This window comes from Tinamus guttatus, unplaced genomic scaffold (genome assembly GCF_059628265.1).
Source record: "Tinamus guttatus ecotype Peru unplaced genomic scaffold, ASM5962826v1 Tinamus_guttatus_pri_ptg000659l, whole genome shotgun sequence".
In the NCBI taxonomy this organism is placed as follows: domain Eukaryota; kingdom Metazoa; phylum Chordata; class Aves; order Tinamiformes; family Tinamidae; genus Tinamus; species Tinamus guttatus.
In genome coordinates this window covers 2,291,486-2,316,728 of record NW_028289193.1, presented here as the reverse complement: position 1 = coordinate 2,316,728, position 25,243 = coordinate 2,291,486, and the positions used below count along the sequence as shown (strand labels likewise).

The following is a 25,243-nucleotide window of genomic DNA, read 5'->3' as shown; positions in this document are numbered from 1 at the left end:
GTTCAATTTATTCATCAATGACCTGGATGAAGGCACAGAGCGCTCCCTCAGCAAGTTTGCTGATGACACGAAACTGGGAGGAGTAGCCGATACCCCAGAGGGCTGTGCTGCCATCCAGAGGGACCTGGACAGACTGGACAACTGGGCGGTGAAAAACCTCATGCAGTTCAACAAGGCCAAGTGCAAGGTCCTGCACCTGGGGAGGAATAACCCCAGACACCAGTACAGGCTGGGGACCGACCTTGTGGAGAGCAGCTCTGCGGAGAAAGACCTGGGCGTCATGGTGGACAACAAGGTGACCATGAGGCAGCAGTTGCCCTCGTGGCCAAGAAGGCCAGTGGGATCCTGGGGTGCATTAAGAAGAGCATCTCTAGCAGGTCGAGGGAGGGGATCCTGCCCCTCTACTCAGCCCTGGTGAGGCCACATCTGGAGTATTGTGTCCAGTTCTGGGCTCCACAGGACAAGAGGGATGTGGAGCTGCTGGAGAGAGTCCAGCGCAGGGCCACAAGGATGATCAGGGGCCTGGAACATCTGCCCTGTGAGGAGAGGCTGAGGGAGCTGGGCCTGTTCAGCTGGAGAAGAGAAGGCTGAGAGGGGACCTGAGCAGTGTCTAGAAGTACCTCAAGGGAGGCAGTGAGGAGGATGGTGCTGGCCTCTTTTCAGTGGTGGCCACTGATAGGACTAGAGGTAATGGCCGGAAACTGAAGCACCAAAAGTTCCACAGGAACTTAAGGAAAAATTTCTTAACAATGAGGGTGCCAGAGCACTGGAACAGGCTGCCCAGAGAGGTTGTGGAGTCTCCTTCTCTGGAGATCTTCAAACCCGCTTGGACGCAGTCCTGTGCCACGTGCTCTAGGTGACCCTGCGTGTGCAGGGGGTTGGACTAGATGATCTCTAGAGGTCCCTTCCAATCCTAAGCATTCTATGATTCTATGATTCTATTCAGCAGTTTATGAGGTGCAAATCTGACAAAATTCTGCTCCTTCATTTCAACAGAGTAGCAAATCTAGATTTTTTGCAGAAGATCAGCCTAGTCTGATGCTTCTCTCCTTGAAACTGAGATGGAGTTATCTAAAGAAATGCATCTTGCTTTCCTATGTGGGCCATTTCCAGAAAAATGTCACCATTCAACTTAATATGGAGAATGCGTATCCATGCTCCAGCTTGCTCAGCATTGGCACACTGGACAGACTTTGCTTCCTAAGGAGACTGGGTTAATTAAAAATTTAACACATCAAATACAGAATGCACCTACTTATTCTCTAGAGATTCTCCTAAATAATCTCAACAGGACCCCATGATTCAAAACAATATATATTAGCTTGGCCACTATTTGAAAGAGATGCATTGATCTCCAGATGCTGAAGATCTGGTCATAATCATTACTGTTTTTTCTTTCCTTCATGACTATCCTGTGATATAGTTGAGACCACTAAGAATGCCACAAATGCCATGTTCCCACTCTCATTAAAGTTAATGAAAATCTCCCCTTGACTTGACTGAATGAAAGCAGAGCTGGGACTGTGAAAAGAAACGACTCAGACGAAAGGGTCACGTTAGATCTCCTAATTTCCAGCTATGCAACTAGCATGCACACCACTTCTCAGCCTTAACATTATTTCACCCAGCTTTACATGTGCATAAAGGAACTGATTTTTATTATTTTTCCAGTGTGCAAAGGACAAATAAAAGGACAATTTGCTCAGGGGAGGTACTGCAGTGTGACAACACCCTACCGGGAAATGACTATTTTGTGAAGAAGCTGGGAGGATTCTACTAAGGAAGCAAAACCTCATCCTGGGCCTGAGAAGAGGGTTGTACAAATAACAAAGCCAGCTGGACTCCGTGGTTGTAAGAAGCCATTGAAGACTTCAATGTTTACCAAGGCAGTAGTGAAAAAGCTACTGCTTTTTTACCTACTTTATGTTCTTTCCTTGACTCTCACTCATGTCATTGCCAAAAACACACACACAATATATGGCGTAACAGGGCTTCCGTGGCAGAGCAAGTTTGGGGTTTTTTCCAAAGAAAGTGAAGGGCTTTTCTCCATGGTAATTCAGGTTGAATAGGCTGTTAAATTTGTTTCTCTCATAAGAAAAAAAAAAATGAATCATTCCCCTTGTTTATGTCACTGAATTTTCCTTAGAAAAATAAAGAGGCACAGTAAAAACATCACTCTGAAAGGAAAACTAGGAGAAGGCCAGATGTCCTGCAGGTATAATTCAGTGCAACACCTCATAAGTCTAGAGCCACTCTGGTTTACACAAACTGAAGATCTGGCCCTGTATCTCTAATAGCATTGATTAACTCTCATGAGGAAAGTTTCTCAACTCTTCAGAATATGCATCTTTGATGGAACTGGAAAGAAAGTTTTGTGCAACTGTAGCTAAGAATGAAAATAAGGTGCAGCCTGCATGTGCAAGGAAGCATCAGGACTCAGGACTCCTCCTGCTCTCGAAGGCTTATGTGGACAACCAGTGCTTGCACACAAAGGAAATGAGAAAACTTGGGTTTTAATTCACCCCAGCCACTGCAAACTATTTGATATAAATTTTTATATAGTAGGAAAATGCCTTGTACTTCAGCCTCAGTGTTGTCCTCCCACTCCTTCTCCAAGAAAAGCCTCAAACAAGAAAGTAGAAAGATCCAGCCATAGAGAAAAGGGTTCCTGTTTTGGGGCAGTGAGTGCCTTCCCGGGAAGGGAAGCTGCTCATGCTGGCAGAGGTCTGAACAGAAAGAGCGCGATCCCTCCTTGATGTGGGAGTAGGAATTTCAGCTCTTCCTTCTCTTAGGTGACCCCTGCACCTCACCTGTTTAAAATAAGTAGCTAAGGAAGACAATTCATGCACCTCTACCTTCAGAACCCATCACTACAGATGACTAAATCTGGAGCAAGCTGATCAGTTTAGACACTGCTTCTTTTAACGACTGTCTTGCACTTTTAGAAATATTTTCTTAGTATTCTTAACATTATTTATTAAGTTGCCAATTTCCACAGCACCGAGGAAATGTATCCTTATATAGAGAAAAGTCTGATCTCCATTTTTTCGCAATGAATTTTGCAGTGTTAGTTTCCTCCACAGTACTCCTGCACATTTTAGCATGTCCTGTTCCATCCCAAAGAAGTTAAAGCAAGTAACAAATCCTGAGTGAAGGCATTATCAGGTTCCACAGTGCCAAAGATAAAGCACATCTTGCAAAGATGAAAACAGGATATTTTCTTTTCTTTTTTTTTTTTTTTTGGTGCGTATTGTTATAAATCAAAGTCGTTATCTGCAGTGCTTTCATTAAGCAGTGGGCTTAACGAATTGCTGAGCCAGATTCTTTCTTTAATATTATTTCCAAACAGTGTTCCTGTGGCAAACAGTTCCTGTGCCTCTCGGCCAGGCCACCCGACTGACACTCCAATAAAGGGACATTTTACATGAACCACCTCAGTTCAGCCCCATAGACCTGACTTCGCTTGTGAAGTGATTCCTGTTGGAATCACATCAAGCAGAATATGGAAACGCTGAAACCCACTGCCCCTGCGTGCTCAACCATCTACCACATTAACTGCTGGGAACATCTGCTAGTAAATGCACTGTGGGGCAAATGGCTTTCCTGCAAATTGCAAGACTTAAACAGAGCTAGTTATTGCCCCATGCACTCCTACTAGAAACATGACTTATATCAAATTCCAAAATATGGGTCAGATGTAGATATGTCATTAGAGGCACCGATAACAGTACAAAAACAGTAACAAACGTCTCAGCAGAAATCCCTTAAGGACTGTCTGTTCTGATTGGGTAGCCTTCAATTTTAAAGTTAGCAATTATTGAAAGAAAAGAAAAATAAACGTATCAATGACTTTCAGAGTGATTGCCACTATTGCAGACAATAATTCAGAATATCAAAAATAATTTTAAAAGGTTATATTTGTGTTTAAGCAACAATGCTGCTATATTTTCACTAACTGTTAAGCAACGTTTTCTATCAGCCAAGGTGTAAAAAGCAGTGGCAGTTATTTATAGAAAAACACATTTTCCCTATGAAGACAGGAATTGCCTGTGCTTTGAAATCTCTTACATGTCTTTTCTAGAGCACCTACTCTCCTCCCCGCTCTTTTCTTCCCATGAGTGACTTTGGGAGTAATGAATAAGATTCTCAGCTACTCTGGTAAAATTGAATAGAAACAACCATCCAATATGATACTTTTCTGAATCAGATGTATTTATTATTGCAAGAATGTTTTACTGTGATAATACACATCTGCCAATGATTCTCCTTTTCCTGCCTTCAAACAGAAAGCAGATGTATCTAAGACTATACAAAAAAAAAAAAAAAAAAGATGAATTGGACCTTTTAAGCTTCTTTCTCTACCCTACACCTTCCTCCCAGGAAAGAGATTTTCAGCTAATTTAGACAGCAGAAAAAACCCTGCTGTGTAGCCTGAGGAAAGAGATGTTAAAACACAAAGATGCCTCCAGCCATTGAATATAGTGCATTTTCAACAAGCCACAAACACGATGGTTTGAGGGGGAAGGATTACCTAAGGTCTTCCTACGAAACTACTATGAAACATACACCTAGAAAATATGTTTCTGCTCCATCATGGAGATTAGTTATATGGCATACCTTGTCATATGGCATGTCTTGCCTTAATGGCAAAGGTAGAAGAATAAGGTACCTCCAATAGCTATAGACATTTCATCCCATTTCGTATGGTGGAACCAGAATTACACCTGTGAATCAGGAATCATGGACAACTATTACGTAAACCTCTTTGTGTTCAGCAATCTGAAAGAGGAGGAAGGAAGAGGAGGAATGTAGGGATGATCTCAATATAGAACCAGCCAGTAAACAGGGAGAGAGAGAATTCCCAACTTTGCCACAGCATTGGTCAAACCACCTCGCTTCTGCCAACCGCTGTCACCTTTTGCCCTTGTTAAATGAGGCTAAGCAGCTTCCCCCGGTTCCTGACTCTCTGGCTGTGTTCTGTCTCTCTTCATGCCCCAATCTTCACCAGGGTTAGTGCAGAGCTGTTTTGGCTTTCCTTTCTGCTCCCACTGTGATGCCAGTGGAAGAGCTGGGGAGAGCAGCCACAGGGAAGATCCTTTTCAGTGCCTGCATCATGGCCAGCCATGCTGTGGGGAACCCAGCCAGCACTTTAAGGGCTGCCTACGTATCGGATATTTTCAAACGGATTTTTGTTTTTCTTAGTTTATTTGGCAAGAGTCTCTACTGAATATGACTTTACTGAATTTAAATGCCAAGATTTTTTAAAGGGTAACAACCTCATTGAATCTGAACAAATTTTCTCTGAGCTATGACAACGTGTAACTCCCCTTACCATGGTCTCCTGAGCACCATGAAGGTGCTAGAGCTTCACATGTGCACATGGGATAAGTGACATGTCTTCCCAATAACCTTTCCCTGAATTGTTTTTGAAGAAATAACTCCAAAAAAATATTGAGCCTGTGGCTCAATTCAATCAAGACTTTCAATTCAAATAGTTCAGTCTTGGTCCAGCTATAAACATGGAAAATAAGGTTGTATAATAGGGAGAGTGGAAAAGAAAAGAGATGTGGCAATTTCCTCTCACATGCCTGAAGTTACTACATCTTAAAACTGTCAAAATTTGAGATGCAGGTTTCTGTGAATTCTCTCATTGCTCTTGTCAGTGATATCATCCTCTGAACACTGTTATTCCTGACCACAGCCATAGATGTGTGGGGAGGGACAGGGGTGAAAACCTGCACAATGACTTGAGCTGCAGTAAGCACCCGGAGCTCCAACACACATCATCTGTGTTAACCTACACTGGGAGGCACCTTTCCTTCAGCCACACCATTAGCGGGACGTGCTCAGCCCTCGTCCCTGGGGCATGGGGACACCACTCACCCGTGCTCCGTCTCGCCTCCAACCAACCCTCCATCCTCAGCAGGGCTGCCCCGCTCGTAGGGACCCCACCTGGTTACTGCCAGTCCAAGAGCTACCCTAGAATAACTTGACTTATTCTCCAAGGAGTGAGGGATCAATAGGCAAATTGAACTTCATGCTAATCAATATTTGTGCCTGGTGCTGCAATTATAACTCCATTATATGCTAGTTACAATAGCAGCAAGGTAACCTGGACGTAACCTCAGAACTGTGTATGTGGTGGAGTGGCGACCTCCTACACTACAAAGCCACCACAGCCTGGGTGTTTGGCTGTGTGGTGGCCGGGTCAGGAGGTGCAAGTGCCAGGCAGAAGGCCAGGTCAGAAAGGACAACAGCTTGGAAAGGGCTGCCCGTGTGGACCTCCGAAAGGAGGACGTGGGGATGGGGCAGCGGTGCCATGGGCGCCCAGCAGCTAGAGGCCAGAAACAGGGCTGCCCCAGGCTGAAGGCCTGTCTGTGGAAAGGGAGGCTGAGAGAGAAGCCTCGTAGGGCCACGGACTTGTCTGCTTTGTGGCTTTATTAGAATTTGGCTGAAAGACTCACCTGAGTTGGAAGGGGATTGGACATTTGTAGTGCCTGGGATGCAGTGCTGAGTCGCGGCCGTGGTGGACGTAGGCTGAAGATCTGTGTAGAGAAATGGGGACAGAACAGCTGCTTTTTCTTGTCATGGAACAAGGGAAGGTCTTGCATGGGCAGTCTAATCAGAAATTAATCTGAAATGCCCTCTCTTTGCAGGGGTAAACGGAAAAGACAGAAATTTCTACCAGAAGATCAGACAACGACACAGAAATAACAAGCCCCAAATCATCTTCAGGAAACCAAGCAATGGCAACAGAAACAGTCACTGCAAGCTCTTAGGAAAAATGGATCTCTGAAAACTACGTGGCTGTAAAGAGCTGCCTCAAACAAGCCAGCTCCAGCTCCAGAGACCACTGGCCAGCTGACAGTCACCAGCAGGCCTTTGAAAGGACAGACAGAAAAGTGCTAAGACACCGGGAAAACATCACCAAATGGTGACCCCATTTCTGTCAGGAGAGGTTCTGGCAGCACGCAGGGACTTGGACAGTTTCTGGTGGTCTCACTCCAACAGAGCAGGGCCTCCTGCCCTCGGCTGGGATCCCTCCACGCTCCGGCCGGGTGCAATGGAGAGGGGCCAGCGGGGCCTTTGCGGCTGACTCGGGGCTGGGAAGTGAATTTCATTCACACTCAATGGCCTACACTGCCTTGGAGCTTTGCTGTTACTTCTGCTTCTCTGCTCTAGCCCATGTACAGGCTGGCAGAGGCTCTTTCAACCCACAGATTTCATGGTCACGGGGTGAAGTTTTCAAGGTGGGTGGATTGGCCCAGAGAGTCAAAAGCAGCGGGGAGAAGCCTTGGTACTTCAAGCCTTTCCCCACGGTGCCTTTCTTTCTCTCTGCCTACAATAAAGAGGGGCCATTGCACAAACTGCTGGGTTCTGCTCACTTGCATGGAGCAGCTGCATGGAAGTCCTCCCATATAGAGTTGTGTAAGGAGCTAATTATGGTTTTGCAATTAGCCATGTGGAAGGGCAGGCTGAGGAAGGAGGCACTTGCACCAATGGGTAGAGACAGGTCCCCAGTCAGAGCCACTGAACAGTTGGCTGGGCAGATAGCTAAGACTATAACACGGGATCATGGTAGGGATGAACCTTACAGCAGAGGAATAACCCATTAAATGAATCACGGTTTATAAAACACACAAATCAGCTGGGGGGATAGAGGGGATAGGGGCCACAGTCATTACACTAATGTGCAAAGATGTCCAGAAACAGGTAGGTATTCAGTCAGCTAGCTTTAACTAGCCTTTGCAACCTCTCCTTTTTGTTTTAGCAGATAGACAAAACCAGACTGAATTTGTTTATACACACATCCTGACTGAGGTGTAGATTTATTTTTACACTAGGAGAACATTTGTAAACATGTCAAGAACTTCTGAAGGGTTACTAAACTGAAAAGGAAATGCATTCTCAAAATTATTTCTTAGGTCCTGAAAACAATTCAGACACAAATATCCTACTGTGCAGAGAGGGAACTCATTAACACTTTTAACAGCCTTGAATATATTTGGAACAAGGGTCCCTGGAGAAGAATACTGGTTGCAAACAACTGTGAGATCTGTCAGGAGAGCAACAGTTAGACCCAGCTGCACCTCCACCCACTCCTCTTACTTCTACAAAGAAACAGCAAATATTCTTGGACATACCAGGGAGGACAGACAAATAAATGGCCTCCAAACTCTCCCTTCTGTACTATAAGGAGACCAGCTAACACCAGACATCGTACACCCCGTAGCCAACAGATAACCAAATTGTCTGATTCTGTGGCGAGGTAACCAAGAGATTGATGGAGTTGCTTTTCCACAAGTTTCTTAAGGAACTTCCTGAAATGGCAGGAAGAATACAAATAAGTAATTAGCTCCCTGACAGCATCATCAGCTGGTTTTGCAGGAGCCCCGTGCGCTGGATCCTGCGAGGTCCCTGTGGAGAAGATGGGCACCCTTGCACGGGTCTCCAGCTGAGCACAACCCTCAGCGACACTGCTGGGACGGTGGCCTGCCACAGCAAGGGGACATGCCGACAAAATTTTCCTATTTCTGGGCATATCTCCATATTCCGGGCATATCTCCATATGGAAACTGTCAGCATCTACCAGGGTTACAGTCCCTTCATACCAGCAGTACTACATGGAGCAGGACACAGCTCTCTGGCTGCACTAGTTGAGCAACATTGGGCAGCTCAGGATAAGCACTGCTGGGCCTACAAAACCCACCGTGTGTTTTAACTGCGCTAAAGCTCTGGTGTCTTCTCCATTAAATACACACGGAAAATGGTGCTTCTGATTTGTGACCTTCAGTTTCTACCTCAATTTTTAAAATGGTATACAGAAATGACATAGAATACTTTTTAAATACTACAATTCACTGAAAAATGGGAAAAATGAGTGAAATGAGTGAAAAAAGTTTCCTTCTAAAAGGACTTTGAAGGGAAGAACAAGGATACAACAGTTGTGATCCCTTACAATTCCGGATTTTGTAAAATGGGAGAACAGGCTTCTGCTGACAAAAAAGACAAAGGGAACTTAATGCCACCCTTAGTTAGGTGAAAGAGAAAATGCCAACTGTTTTCAGCGGGAACTGGCTCGGACCTCTCTGCCCACAGTACAAAGACAATTTTAAAGTTGTTGTGTGTTTTCCCAAGAAACCTGATTTCCACAGCTTGTCTTATACTTATGAAAATATTTGATCAGCGATTGTATTCAGTGCCTCAGATATATTCTCCATGCATATGGAAACAATTCTGATCATCATTCACTCTTTAAGTCAAACACTTTTGACAACTAGAATATTTTAAAAGGCTTTTTAAAGCCTTTTGAAAACTTAAGGCAAACTATTCACAGACCTTTGAGGATTTTTTAGGGAAGTGAGAAAGCGGACGTGTATGAAAGTCGCCAGGATACCACAGACTCCTTGCAGGCTGCAGCCCTGGTAGCTTTTGAAAACTGCTTAGCACATTGAAAACTGAGGCTGTAACTGACCTGTCTTGCCAAAGCCAGCCCAGGTACCTGAAGCATCACTCTGGATTCACATCTGGGATGAAAGAGCAGGGATTTCCCTGTCCTCTGAGACTGTCTTTAAATCTTGCTCTTGGAGGCAGGAGACCCTCAGTCTTCTAGAGTAATCACTGTTCTCTGACAGACAGACGATACTCCTGTTGTCAGAAGGGGCAAACCATTTCCTTTCCTCTAAACTCACATGAAATTAATTTGGGGACTTTTTCAAACAAATGAAACAATACATTTCTATTTGTTTACTCTAGATGTTTGCCAACGTAAGGAGAAGGTCATGTTGTGTAAACAAATGATGCTACTTTTTGTTCAGAGGGACATACAGTCTCGTGGTGACACATAATTACCTGCATCTTTTTCAGCTTATGGTATAAATAAGGGGGGGTCAATTTCTCATTTAACATTGGTTATGCCAGATTCTCATCTGCAGTAAATTAGCTAGAGAGACCATCCTGAAATCCCCTCCAATTTACTTCCATCACAGAATGTGGAGTTTAGGATTTTCAAACTGCAGCCACAAAGACATAAACGGCCTCATTTTGTCCCTGGTATAGGAGAGGGCAACAATGACAGGGTAGGTCTTCCCATACTCACGTGTATTTGCTAAAGAGCTAACCCAGCATTTTTTCCTCAGTTTTGTCAGAGACCCTAGGTACAGTCTGTAAATCAGCAGTTCTTGAAGGGGGACAAACATCCCGTGGGCAAGTCTTTTTCCTCAGCCATAGCAGTTTGTGGGATTGTTTTCCTGCTCAGTATCTGGCAACAGTCAATGGATATTGAACCCCTTGGACTAGCTCTTTGTACAGCCAGGGCAAACGTACCCAGCAGCACATAAACACACAGGCACATTTTGTGGGCAGCTCACCAGTGCTAGAAGCATCGTTGAGATTTAGCAGGCCACCTCCGAGCCCTCTGTAACTATGGTAACTGTAGGTCCCGTTGCCATTGATGTACAACACCTCCTGCGTGCTGGAAACAGCCGATGTTGAGTAAGTGACCTGGGCTGGCTCTTGTTTGTACTGTTTGTCAGCTGCAGCAGCCTCATCCTGCAAAAACAACCAGAGGTTTTCAAGTTATTTTTACATTTCGCTTTCCACGAGATGGGCTTTTCCATTTTTAAGACTTCTCATCCATTGCTTTCAGGAAAGTGTAACGCACATTAAACAAGCACAGGCATGTTTCTGAACGATCGCTGATAAGAAATAGCGGATACAGGTAGGGATACAGGCTTCCCACAAAGCCTGATAATGTTTATGTGTTTGTGCTCCACTAGCCAACCAGACTGTTCCCCAAAGGGGCAGATTCAGCCTCTCACAGTCTCCTCCAAAACCAAACTCTAACTAGAAATCACATGCAAAAGAGCAGAAAACAAAACAAAACAAGCATTGTTTTATGGCTACAAGAGTGAGTCTTCTGAGTCAGAGTCATCTTCCTCAGTGAAGTAAACCAAAACAGAACATTAGCTGATTCTCAAATGCTTTGGTCTCAGAAATGATGGAAGGAGCAGCACAAAGCTAACCCACTGTTGATGTTTTCAGAGGACTGAGTGAGTGACCATCCACACGGGCAAAATGGAAAGGTAACTCTACAAACATGACCTGAAAGCATCCCTGGTGGTGTGTGAGCAGTGACTGCTGCAGGCCATGGGCTCATCTCACGCTGCTTGCCTTCTAGATGTTGGCATATTCAGCAGAATTTAGCAAAATGGCCTTCTAACCTTGGCTTAAAGATGACCATGTTTGAGGGGAAAAACAAAAACTCAACTCTCTTGCCTATGTCTGTTTTTGTCAGCTCTTGCTTAGACCACCTCACCTCCACTCATGATCACAGAGCGTCTCTGGCGACTCCAGCAATGACTCAGGTGAAAAACAAAACATCAAGAAAAGGCTGAGTGCATTTTAGTAGCTGAAAGGAGGGAAAACTGTGAGCATGCGACCCTTCAGCCCACAACATGGATTTGAGCGTTGAAGTTTCTGGTTTAGTCTTCATTTGTATTTGATTTTTTTTTTCTCTACTTTTAGACTTTTTTAATGGGCCTGGTTTTGCATTATTATCTGGTGAAAATTTTTCAGTGATTTCATATAAAACGCATCCATGAAACATCAGCATTTAAAAATACAGACCAGTTTAGAATATTAATATCTCTCCTTTGTGTCATATTTTGTCTGGTTTATGCCTCTCCCTTTAGCACAACCATTTAATGGTTGCTAAACATATACAAATTATTTAGAATGTTATAAATCATTTTAAAGCCTTATTACAAAGTGTATTTAAAAATAAGACTTTAAATACGAGCACAGGAGGATTGCAAAGTTACCTAAGTATTCAATTTCTGTGTCTGGGCAAAAAAAAATCTCAAGTAGCTTCATTCTCTCCATGAGGAACAGAAATCAGTTCCACCCCTCAAAAATGAGAGCATCAATTTTCTGAAATGAAGGGATGCCTGTCTTTGAGTTATTTATTGGTTAAATAGACTGGGACACAACTGAGATGTCTTACAAGAAAGAATATATATTATTAACAGAAATTTTAATATTTAATACAGAACAGGGAACCATCAGATAATTAATTCCACAAACAATTAGAATGAGACCTTTTGGGCACTAATACAGATTGAGGCAAAGCTTTGCACTGTTAGAAGGACTGGCCAATTCTAAAGTCTCCTATGTATTTTCTTAATATTAGAGCCAAAAAAAAGTTAAAAATCACCATGTATTTTTGCCAGGAATCCAACTTCAATATCACTTACCTTTTATCTTCAGAGGTCGTTGCTGTCTCTTACAGAAGAGAATATATTATTGCCCTTGCTTTTAAATTAATGTAGAAATTAAACAAGTATAGACTTGAGATTTTTTAATATTCTGTGTTAGCTGTTCAGCACTTCACGTGGATAAAACTTCCTCTCTTGCATTTATATTGCAAAGGCTTCCTAAATTATTTAAAATATATTTTGATGTTTTAATTCCATAATAATCAGTAGTAAGCAAGCTTAACCTAACTAATGGGAATACACACTGGTCTAATTCATAGCATACTTGTCGAGTATGAACTAACCATTTTAAAGCTATTTATTATTTATCTTTAATATGAATTATGGTGCAAATAAAATATTTGTCCAACTGGAATTTGACATATAGAATCTTTATTTGTATATGTCAATAGAAATAAGTCATACTGCTAACTTTTCTTTACTTTGGAAAAGAAGTGATCTAGATCTTGAGCATTTTTTTTTTTGGAAAATGTTGGGAATAGCAGAAATGGAAAAAATACAGCAATGTTGAAGATCCTTTCTGTTCCCCATCTTTTTCATACTGCCACCTCCACAATAATAGAAGAAATTAAGAGTTAAAATAAAAACCTCTGCCAATGATATACCACTGAGTTTTGACCCCAGATACTCAGCAGTGTCAGCAATGGAGGCACTGCCATTAAAAGCATTGCTATTCCTCTGTCTGTTGCTCCAGCGCATGTAAATCCCAACAGGGAGGGTTTCTGCAGACCAGCTCCCCTGGACAACGCTGACCGACCAAAAACCTGACAAAAACCTTTACAACAAGGGCATAAATGGTAACGCTTCCGAAACGGCAAGGACGGCCACACGCGTTGAACTCGTTGCCTCTGAAACGCCGTGTCTGCCAGTGTCAAACCAACAGCTCTGAGAGGGGCTTTGAGCTGCCCCCGCGGCCACGTGCATTTTTCTACTCAGTTGGAACAGAGAGAAAAATAAGGAAATATATTTTTGCCTTATGTTGCTTAATGCTTTTTGAGGACGTTAAACTGACAAAAAGTGGCTTTCTTGTTGTTCTTCTCAATAAATACTTCCCTTAGAATGCCCCTTTGATGTTGGAATTACTTAAATGCAGCTTAGCCTTCAAACAGACAGGCAAGCCAGGGCGCCTGTATTTGCATATGGCCTTCCATTTTTTTTCAGCAGAGGGAAAAAAAAGTCATTCACATGAAAAAAACAAACCATGCTTTCATGTGCTTTACAAAAAGTTTAGCCTCAGCAGCCTGTAGTGTGGTTTTAGAAGAGCAGAGATAATTTTTCAAATATTTTCCTACATTTGCCTGTTTGGAATACACCAATTTATTTTACTTTTGATTTTAAAATCACAGAAATAAACAGAAGTACACGATAAAACCATGTAGCGTTTTTCAAAGAACGTCCAATTAAGCCTCACAATAGTCCTGCTAGACAGGACCTTTATCACTGCATTTCAGATGGTAAGATTCAGAAAAGAAAGGGAACCTTCAACTACCTAATATGTAAACAGCTTGAATTCTGCAACCACAACATTTTATTATTATTAATGACATAAGAAGCCCACATTCCATCCCAGGGGATATCCCAGTGAATCTGCAGGGAGGATCTTGCAGATCCTCTCCACCATACTCAGCCTTCCATGCAGAGAAGCAAACATGGAGCAGGGCCCTCAAAGAAGGATGAGCCACGGAGCTCCTGGCTCTCACTGCCGGGTCCGTGAGGTGGTGAGTCCTCAGAGACCCACACGTTTCTGTCCTTTCCTATCCCCAAGGACTGACACCATTCACCCCATGCTATCTGTCTTCAAACGTGACTCCTACTGGCTCTTCCAAATCCCTGACTCCTCATCCTTGCTTCTCCAGTTCTACCTCCAACCTTCATCCCAACTACAGTCTCCTTGCCTAGAAAACCTTCACCCCTTCCTTCCAAGCACGTCTCTTACTTCTTGACCTCCGAGTAGCTTCAGCAACTCAGGTGCTTTCCCTTCTCAATTTGTATTTAATGAGCATTTCACCCTCTTATGATCCTGTCTGAGTTTTCTCTTTCTCCTCAGCTTCTTCTAAATCTCATAATCCTCAGAATCCTGTCCCACAAGGAGCAAAGCCATTTTCCACAATTAACTGAGATAGCTCCTATTTTCAGTCCACATGATTTTTCCTCCATCATATTCTGACCCTCTGACATCACTAATTCATTAATTTAATAGCAGTTCCTGGTTACATTTTCCATTACGCTCAGTCAGCCTCAGCTACTTGCTTCCTCATCCAGGCCCATTTCATACTCTCGCTTTCCCTCCACCTCCTTTCATCACTGATCCCATCATGGTTCACAGCCCCAACACTGACCCCCTTCCCTCAACTTTCTACTCACACCTGCTGAAATTCAAATAATCTGGGAATTTAGCTATTAAAAGGCTTTGTATGTGTAAGCAAGGGCATCCAAAGGCACATCCTTGGCATAAATGTCACCACTCTAATGTCAGGACCAAACACACCCACACAAATGTTAAGATATGGTAAATATGCTCAGGGACCAAACTACTCATAAAGGACAAACCTTTATCCCTTCTGGGAAATGGCTGATATTTTCCCTGAAAAAGTTCAGCACATGGAAGACAGAATGGAAAACGTAATGCCTCATGGCTGAAGGTTAGGAACTTATTATCAACTATTTTAATACAAAATGTCAAGTAATCTTAATAATGATACTACCAACTGCTTGAATGACATATATTGTTCTAAAAAAAGCCACCATACCTTTCATTAGCTTTAATTACCTTAAATCAATTCTCTAGTGTTTGACTTATCTTTTAATTTTATGACCAAGTCATGGGAGCCTACACAGTGAAAAACATTTTGGCATATTTTCCTTAAATTTTCCTTAAACACTTAAAATGTTCCTTAAACACTGCAAGAAGACTGTTGATTCAGTATGTTTAGGAATGATGGAAATGATATTTCTGTAAAATGACAGATGGGAGTTTTGACTTCACTTTTGGTTTCCACTTGGTTTCCATTTTTCCCCTCTTCTAGAGTTGGTTACTGTTCACCAAAAACAGCCCGTTCAAGACAGAGGCCTGACCACAATACACAAATGCACATGATTTATTGAGTATGAAATCCAAATGAGGCTTTTCAGCAGTGTTTTGCTGATGACCTTCACATCTGAAGTAGTAAATATTATAGTCCCTTAAAAGCACAATGCATTTTAATATTGTAGGAGGTAGAAGACTGCTCTTCGATCTGTGCTGATCTAAGCATGGAAGCATGGGAAGGTTTGCAGGAAAAAATAAAGTTTTCTCCCAGACTAAGAGAAGAACCAAAAGTTGATCTAATAAAAGATATTACTTTTCCCTGAAAACCTTATTTCTCTTATAACTCGAAAAATGTGTTTAGTTAAAAAGTCAGCCTAATTGCAGTATCTACAAAGAGCAAGGCCAAACATCTACCGCAGATTCCCTGCTCATTATAGTTAATTTGTGTGACCTATTTGCCACGGTGCATACTGCTTTCATACCTCAAAACCATCCTGAATATCACCCTCCAAGATTGTCCATCCCAATATTGAGGGATTACTAATTCTAATTTAACATCTACCTTAGGTTACAACTGATGATACCGAATTTATAGCTGAAATCTAAATAAACACGGAATTGCTAGAATCTTTACGGTCTATTTAGGAAAATATTTAAACATACCAGAGATGTATTTCATCTGACAGCTGAAGTTATTCTCTGATAACTTTCCAAGACTGATATCTATGCCAAGTATTTCTCCACCTTCCAGGCTGGTCACAGGATTCTTTCAAGCTATCAGTCTGATGATATCCCCTCAATCTGTTGTCGAAAATCATCAGGCTAAATAGACCAAAAAAAAACCCAAAAACCAAAAAACAGAAAACTCTGTCTCTGCACAGATTCCTTCTCCATTAAATTTAGTTGTTTTTCACAAACAGTATTGCCGACCTTTGTCAGGGATAAGGTACTAAAACAATGGGTGACTACTTGGCACACCCCATGAAAAGGCTCCTGAGTTTTCCCATGGAAGTATTAAAAGTAAATTTAAGCAATGTTTTAAATAAAACACAAAATCAAGTGTAAATAATCCCTCAGAATGTAAGCCAGTTATTGGATTGGAAAGATTGGAAAGTGTTTGGCTAATTCAGAGACGGACTTACCTGTGAAAGCAAGAGGACCACAAGTGCCTTCCTTGTGCACGGACACTCTTCTCCTCTGGTAAGACACATCTAGGGGACTGCACAGCTTTCATTTCTCACTCTTCATACTCACATCCCTGTCTTTCCCAGCCACACTCCCTGCTTTATTTTATTCACTCTCGAATAATTAAATCAAGACTAGAAACACCGAAAAAAGAACAGGAAAAAAAATATATATGAACAGAAGAAAATCCGGACAGATCTCACAAGAAATTCTGTTTTTGGGACACATACTGCCCCATTTTGCAGCTCAATTAAAGATGGTTATTCCAGTTAGGCTGAACACCCACAGCTCGGCTGCTAGTCTAACAACTCACCCCTCACTACGTGGAGTATCTGCTTACAGCTTTCAGGCACAGCAGTAACATTAATGAACAAAATGCTGCTCGCACGAAATTACAACTGTATCTAACATTACTACCAGAAGACCAGGTATTAATGACGACTTGCTGTGAAGTCCAATATCCAAACGGTTTCCATATTTTAGAGACAAAAATAAGAAACGTAATATTTTAGGTGGGGAGAAAATATTGATATGCTAGAGCTAACAGAGAGTTCAGTTAGGCATCTAGACTCCCTGTAATAGCACTGGAGAAATGTGGCAACTTGAATAATATCTGTTAGGATGCTAAGTTAGCTGCCAAAAGTTTGAGTATCTCCAAAATGTCTTCATGACACAGGCCACAGAGCAAAGAAAAACACTGTATTTCAGCTTCAGATCAGAAGGGCAGTATGTTCTCTTCTGCATTCAGGTTATTAACACTGAAATGAACCCCTAGCATCTCTGCTGTCACCAGGCGCCAAAAAATGACATATGTCAGTGTTTGACAAAAAAAAATAAAGCATGGAACTGACATGAAAAAAGGAAGATCATAATAAAAAGTTGCTATTGTGCAGAAGACTGAAAAGCAAACCTCAATTTTTCGCATTCCTGATAGAATGACATATTATTTGTAGGTTGAAACGGGCATGTTAACCTTAAATAAAAGGTTGGTATTTTCACATTTCAGTGCTCCAGTCTTGTTTTTTCATCACTGCCACTTCACCTGCAGAACTCTGTCAGAAGAGGTGCTCAGGCGGCTACTGCAAGGAGTTGTTCAAAAATTGCTTTTGTTGGAGCAGTAGCAAAGCAGAGGGATCATTTTTCACAGCACTGTCAGTTTTAGCCAGTTCATTATCTGCTGCAATAGCAGAAGAGCGGATGAGGTTTCCGAGGTCACCAGTGCTGGTGGTCGGGATGGAAACACAGAAAAGTCACCGGAGAACCTGGATTCTTCTAAACCATATCTCTCCCTGTTCAGATTAAATAGGATAGAATTTAACTTTATCTGCGGTGCTTGGGATGAACTTGCAGGTTTTACACAAAGCTCTAGATGTGCTCTTTTTCCAAAAGAGACCAAGAAAGAGTAGAAAGTGTGACCGAGTGTAGCAATCACTTTTGAGAATGGAAAGCGTCCTACAAATTAACTTTGTACACGGTCCCTGCTGGTTTTGTCTTAGGTTACAGCTATCGCTCTGCACAACCTCTTCAAGAATTCCCTGCTGCACCAGAGATAGAAGTTAGGAGCACTGACATGGCCACGCTCTGGATTTGTCTTGAGAATCTTAATGTATGAAGAAAATATTTAGTTAGGTTAGCAGTTTCACCACTAGCAGTATCAGCTGAAAGTGGTCTTTAGCTAGCAGTAGGTAATACAATAATGCAAAACTGCAGTGTGTAAGGAACAATGCCTTCCTCAATGTAATTTTAATTATTATGAATATTTCCAGGCATGTAACAGGCAGAACTAGACCTGGTTCAAGTAACAGGAATGGAACAACGTCTTTGAGCTCTGGAAAAACCCTGCACACTACTTGTGGAGTGATTCAAATAAACACAGGCATTTCACGGAATACATATAACATTTGCTATGAAGAAAGCCACATCCACCTAAATTCAGATAAGGGGACAAAAGTAAAGAACAGAGGAGTCCCTAGAGCTGCCATTTTCTGTTTTGCAAAGGAGCATAAAAGGAGAACGCATTTTTTTTCCTCCCCCTCATACCAGCAGAAGATTTATTAGATTTATTTTTGTATACCATAAATACTTAGATTTATTATTTAGTCTGCAGCAGATGTGTTAGTCCTCCTATTTTTTCCTTTCAGGAGAGGCAGAAAACAAAGGCAGGTTTTGACTCTCACCTGAAGAACAGCCTAGCTCAGCCTTTCCCTCAGAGTTTAAGAATTAGGCCCTGTTTTAGCACATGACCTTGAGAATCCCTACCTCCTTTCTCAGCTTGAATTTCACTACTTATTCTCAGCCAACATTTTCCAGGAAAGAAAAGCCAGTTTTTCCCAGGGGACTGCATAACTGAGTCCTTCAGAGGATGGGATTAGAGAGAATATGAAAGGATACCACCTTATAGCACCCGCATGGCCCAAGAGAGCTGAAGGCAAAAGGCAACACGGGGCAGGTAGGCCGAGCCGGGCCCTAGGAGAGCTCATCTGGTGACTGCCCGATCCTACAACGGAACTGCTGGAGAAAGAACTCCAGGTTTGCGATGCTCCTGCTCAAAGTAGTTAGATTAGTGGGAAACCTGAAGTAAACAAAGGCAAAACTTCTGTAAACACAGGTTTCTCCTCAGCAAAAAGCCAAAACCAAAACCAAACTAAACCAATGAGGTACATTCCAGTGTACCCCTCTCATCCTCTCACAGCTGGTTCTCCTGGAGTGGCTGGCAGCTTGCTGGACACCAATACTGATCATTTTTGCTGCCTCCTTGCTGACAAGCACTACAAACAGATGACTTGGAATATGTGGCCTTTCATCCAAACAAGACCAACCTAAACCGCACGAAAACAGTGCCATGTTTCCCATCCCACGAGACGCTTTGCCTGCAGGTCACAGTGTTGAATGAAGGTTGTGGAGTCTCCTTCTCTGGAGATCTTCAAACCCGCTTGGACGCAGTCCTGTGCCACGTGCTCTAGGTGACCCTGCGTGTGCAGGGGGTTGGACTGGATGATCTCTAGAGGTCCCTTCCAACCCTGAGCATTCTGTGATTCTATGACTGAGTGTGCTCTGGAGCGGATCCACAGTATTTACTGCTGAACCAGACGGACGCAAAGCAAGAGGAGCTCCTGCTCCCCGGCGCACTCCTCTCATCCAGAGCAAGGCTCGCTACGCCTCAGGCAGCTCCGCTTTTTAGGGTAAGAACCAAGACGTTTTTTTCCTGTGTTTTTCATATTCCCGCGTGCTGTCCTTGAGAACCCTTCTCAGCACAGCACTCCCACACGAAGAGGATGTTCCCTCTGCTCCCCAGCGTGCCACTTTGCGGTGAATCTGACGGCCAAGACGTGGAGCCAGGACGGATCAGCTCCGCTCCACGCAGCGCAGGAGGGCTGCGGCACCGGAGCATCCACAGACAGAAATGTTGAACTCGCCAAGAAATGCTTAGGAGCAGCAGAACGTGGGAGTCGTGCAGAAACGCCTGTGCCAGCTTGGCGGATTTATTGCTACAATATCATCACGGTCACCAAAACGAAGCCTCCCACTGTAGGTCTCTTCGCCTAGCGCGTTACAAGCGACTCCGCTCCCACCACTAACAACAAATCTTCTTGACACAAAACAGCTTTCCATACACCTGCTCGCTCCAGGGCAACTGCTCCAAAAGGCTTCCATTTATGAAAATGAATTTTATGAAAAATTATGGGATATCATTTGGACTCGTTAGAGCTTTCTCCTATTTCTCTTGTGCCCCACACTGTCTTTTAATATTACATGTATTGGACTCTGTGGCAGGGGAATGGACCAAAGCATTTTATATTAGATTCTAAATGAAATTATTCTTCATTTAGAAACAGAAGATGGTAAGTTAGACATGAAGCACTTGAGGTTAATGCTGAATTAACTTCATCGGTTTCAACTAATTAAAAATGCCTGTGTGTTGTGCCTTGGAAAGTTAAAAATAAGCATACTGGAGATTCTGGCATATTGCCATATTTATATTCCGTTGTCTCTTCCACAGGTAAATCTAGTAGAAGTTATAGATAGCTGTCTTGCAAACAAGAAAACCAAAACAATACAAAAAACCCAAACAAAAAAAAACACTTTTCTTGTCTTAAATAGAATGTGAACAAGTTCTTCCCTGCATGCATTTATTGATGGCTTCTTGCTTATATCAGTAGGTTTGACATTTTTAAAGTGCTTTGTCATGTATTTGATACATTTGGCTGGTAGCTACTCCAAATCTGCCTTCAAACTTGAAGTACATGTTTGTGAAAATGAAAATTCTTTCCAAGAACTGAATGCAGGATGTCTGTTCTTAAACACTGCCTCAGGCATAACCTGACTTTTAGAGTTTAAACGAAAAGGAAAAAAAGTTTTTTTTAATATATAGTAAAAAGGATCTTAAGAAACATTGACCTTCCCTCTCTCTCCTAAACACATCTGGTAGAAAGACAATGTTTGGCCCCTGAAGAACAGCAGACCTACTTTAAATTTTTGAGAGAACTTTGCACACTTTGATAGTGTGCGAGTTTTGTGTTTTACAGGAAGGATTGGTGACAAGCTGTGATGCTTTGGGTATGGCCTTTCCATTCCAAAACCATCAAACCAGAGTAGCGAAAGCTGTTGGAGGGAACACAGGAGTGAACTTTGACTTGCCTTTGGAAGCTGCACCCTCTGATCTGCTTCATTAATGGAGAGAGTAAAGCTCAAGCTCAGTATGAAATATCCTAAGTAATAAGCATGAAATTTGTGCAATGTGGGACAAACCTGTTCCCTAAATATTCCCATTTCAAGGAGGATTCTTCTGGCAGGAGGCCGGGCTGCCTTGCCCTGTGCCCACCCTCTCCTGCAGCTGCTGCTGCTCCCCGGCAGCACACGCAGTTCTGGCTCCCAAAGCTTGTTATATTTTATTATCTTTTTCTTGGAAAAAAATATGTTTCTAAATGTAGCTTAGAGACATCAAGCCAAACTGCTGAACTACCAAACACAGGCAGCCTGTGCATACATTTCTACATGGAGAATTGCATTGTTCTAACTGAGGAATACAGCTGAACATCTTGCGTAACTGCTGCTTTGAATTTAAGAGCAATCTGTGATTGCTGAGAAGCTACTAAATGTACTGATTCATTGAGCTAAGCCAAAACAAGCCACTTTTCTCTCAAAAAGCAGGAGTTTGCACACTGGGTTTGGACAGATTTCACCAAGTGGCCCAAGCTCTGCACAGAACAGGGGGGTTATTCATTGGACACTCCCTTTGCTCCAGGCAGCAGGATGCATGAAATGAAGTCATTAGCTAAATACTGGAAAGCAAAGACACAAAATCAAGCTTTTACATATTGGTCCTTAAAGCTTCTCACTCTTTAGAAAAGGCTTCAAATTTAATATTTTGTTATAAGAAGGGAAGGGATAAGTAAAACCATCTCCATCGCTGGCTTTCAGCATGGGGATAGGAAGAACAGACCCTTTCTCCAAAATCTCCATCTTTGGGCCTGCAGTTTTATGTCTATATTTCAGCTGGCCTTTCCTCTTTTGTCCCCCTCATGGAAGATGACTAATCCAGGCTCAAACAGGGCAATATTCTGCTCCCTGCTCATTCCCACTCCACCTACAGCAGGAAGAGCGATGCCTTAAAATTACTACCTAAGAAACAGCTTGCTACTCCATTCCCAAGCCTGCAGCTGTGTCAGCCTCCAGACTGGAAAACTTGCACTAGCATTAATTTTATTTCACAGTCTAGATCCTTTTGCAGCTCGGGGTCTTTAAAGTGTTCTCTTAAATCAGCAGCTTGAAATTCGACATATAAGCACAGCATAAAGAGTCTGGAGAAAAAAAAAATATATATATATACATACATAGAAACCTACAGTGTTTTCTAATTTAATGATCTCTGTGCTGAGGTGAAAAACTAGATGTTCACCTTAAGGCCTCCCTATAAAACCAAGGCATGAAATTCTTTGCCACTGCATGCCTTGTACACAGCAAATTTAACGTAAGCTGGGCTGCAACGTGGTGGCAGGGGGGTGTTGCCCTGTGATGCTCAGTAGTCTGTTCCAGCTGCATCTGCTCATCACAGAATCCTGTCCAGCACTGCTGAAATCAGGAATTTTGCCACTGACTTGAAAGGCAGCAGGATTTAAAATTACAAGGCACACCGCTTATTTTCTTCCCCTTGACAATACGGCCATCGCATTGTGGGTTTCTCAGCACTGCTACATAATTTGATCTCTGGACAATAATCCACATGCAGCTGAACAGTGCCTGCATAACATTTTGTGCCTCAGTGGTTACCGTAGATTATTTGGAACCACAAAAAACACACACGCATGCACAAAAAAAAGAAAACAGAGACCAGCTCAGAAGTAAAATAATCTATGGGCCCTGAAGGGTTGAAAGTGACTAAGGCCTGAGATGCCAACTAGCATGCAGGTATCTGACAACTTTATAATCTTACATCACTTTAAGCATAAAGTCCAAAAAAGTATTGATGTTTAGAAGACACTCCAATTCCTAATAAATACCTAATCACAAAAAGGTGTCAGAATGAAAAAACAATTACTAGGCTTCATAATTGGCATTGAGTCCTTTGCAAGTTAAAGTGACTTTCATGTCTTATGGATTTTAGGAATTCAGTTGCTATTTGGTGGCTTTTTATTAAATCACAGAATTATAGAATCACTATGGTTGGAAAAGGCCTTCAAGATCATCAAGTCTATTCTTCATCCTCTGCCCTTTTCTACAGCCCAAGACCAGCCTCCCATTCTGAACTGAAAATCACTCTGAGCCTGATTATTTTTGGTCCTTGTGTAAACACACAACGAAGGCTCCCTCCCTCATCCCTCTGCACTGCAGCCAGCATGGATGAAGCCAATCCAGTGATTTGCCTTTCCTCTAAAGCAAATTAGTCTCCAATTAGTCTCTGCGAAATCCACGAGGAAGTGAACTCCCAGTGCCTTCTCCTCCACCCCTCGCAAAGACATTTAGCTGATGTGCTCTTCCTGCATCCTCAATAGCTGTGGCAAGGGTTCAGTCTCCCTGAAGCAAACCCACTTGGGAATTCACAGCCCACTTTCACAGATGCTGCCTCATGAGGCCGATCTCCAACTCTCCACTGGGAGAGATTTTTACATAACTCCATTTTCTGTAACCAATGTTGTCAAAGCCTGCCCTTGATACAAAAATAAATATAAATATATATATATAATATATATATATACATACATAAATAACAGAGCAAAGGGAGCATTTAAGAGCCCTACAAACGGCTTCTTGCTTCCTTTGAGGAGCTGCGCGTTGATCAGGCAGCAGAACAGCAGCGCACACAGTGACACCAGCACTCAGTCCTCTTCCCCTCTTCTGCTGTCTGAAGTGTAATGCAAGACATAGGTGCTCAGTGTCAAGATTTAGAAGCTATGCATTAGTGATAGACCTGAGAAACATTTTTTCTGTACTCAAATATTTGGATTGAATATCTTTTTTTCCCCTCTCAATGCTGAAAAACAGATGCAGTGATCCTGACACGGCCCATGCCCTAACTACCATTCAGATTTTCAATTAGTTTCTTCCAAAACAGTTCTACAATTACCTGTAATTTGTTTGCCAGTGATTTCCTTCCTTCTTAATAGGGACACAAACTGTTCCTGGCCTGTGACAGCCAGGCTTTTCTTTTGTTAATAAAACTGTGTTTCAAGAGTCTTGCCTTAATTCAGCCCCCTTGCTCCATGCACAGAGACGGCACCGTAAGTTGTATGGGGGCAGCTCGTTAACATCTCCTTCCAAACATCAATTTGTTTCAAAATGAACATTTAAGAATTAGAGGCAAACAGAAGGCGCCACAGCAGCAGCGATTTCTACGTGGCGGTGCGTGTGCCCTTCTATTAATATTCAGATGTTTTGCATTAGCACAGAACTTGCATCCCGTCTGCGAGCGGCACTTGCAGCAAGCTGCTCTATTCAGCTGCTGCTATGACAACTATCCAGAGGCAAATGTCAGGTCAGCTGCCAGCAAACGTGGCTGGGCCATAATTGCTTTGTCAGAAACCTAATAGCCACCTACTCCCACTCCTCTAACGGCTAACAGCAATATTGTTAAAATTACTAAATGATGTGATATTCTTAACCTCCTATTCGCATCCTACTAGAGCACTGGAAACTTAACATTTGCTGTCATTTTTCTGCAAAACGAGAAGAGGGGAGAGGAGTGTGTCTACTTGCAAATTAACATTCATTTCAGTATAAATCTGGGATCCTTAAATTTCTCTTCCTTGGGGGTTAGATATTATCTTTCATTCTGCCATGATGATTATTGATACTTAATTTGCATGGCTACAAATCACAGCACAGAAAAAAATCACAGCTTTCATTTTGATGAGGATTTTTTTTTCAAAACTGTATTCAGTGTGTAGCATAACGAACAGTTTCATAGTATCAACCTGAAATGAAAAGCTGAGGTAATCAATGCTTTATTTTTTTTCAGTTTAGCTTTTATACTTAAACTAGTAGACTCCGTAGGGCTCAAAAAAATCACATATATATTCAGTGTAATTAGTATTCATACGTAATCACTAGTATTAGATAGATCAGTAGATTACTGAGTAGTAGATCAGTAGATTACTTACTAGTATTAGATAGATCAGTAGATTACATATGAATCATTAGCATTCATATGTAATCATTATTCATATGTAATCTTACATTATATTTTTAATGTTATACACACATAACATTTTTACATACATACACACACATAACATTTTTAATGTTATACACATATTGT

General features: G+C 42.2%; 2 protein-coding genes across 4 annotated transcripts in view; one reads left to right on the top strand and one right to left on the bottom strand.

Annotated features, from left to right (window-relative positions):
* ASXL3 (ASXL transcriptional regulator 3) overlaps positions 1 to 25,243 on the top strand; it is a 383,284-nt gene that overhangs the window by 112,600 nt on the left and 245,441 nt on the right. The gene's annotated exons all lie outside the window — the stretch shown is intronic.
* NOL4 (nucleolar protein 4) overlaps positions 1 to 25,243 on the bottom strand; it is a 168,799-nt gene that overhangs the window by 2,844 nt on the left and 140,712 nt on the right. For all 3 annotated transcript variants that reach the window (XM_088536343.1, XM_088536344.1, XM_088536345.1), the window contains 2 exons: positions 10,371 to 10,551; positions 6,465 to 6,545 (listed from right to left, as the gene is read on the bottom strand). In XM_088536343.1, the coding sequence (XP_088392469.1) occupies positions 6,465 to 6,545; positions 10,371 to 10,551 (262 nt within the window). The remainder of the gene's footprint in view (positions 1 to 6,464; positions 6,546 to 10,370; positions 10,552 to 25,243) is intronic.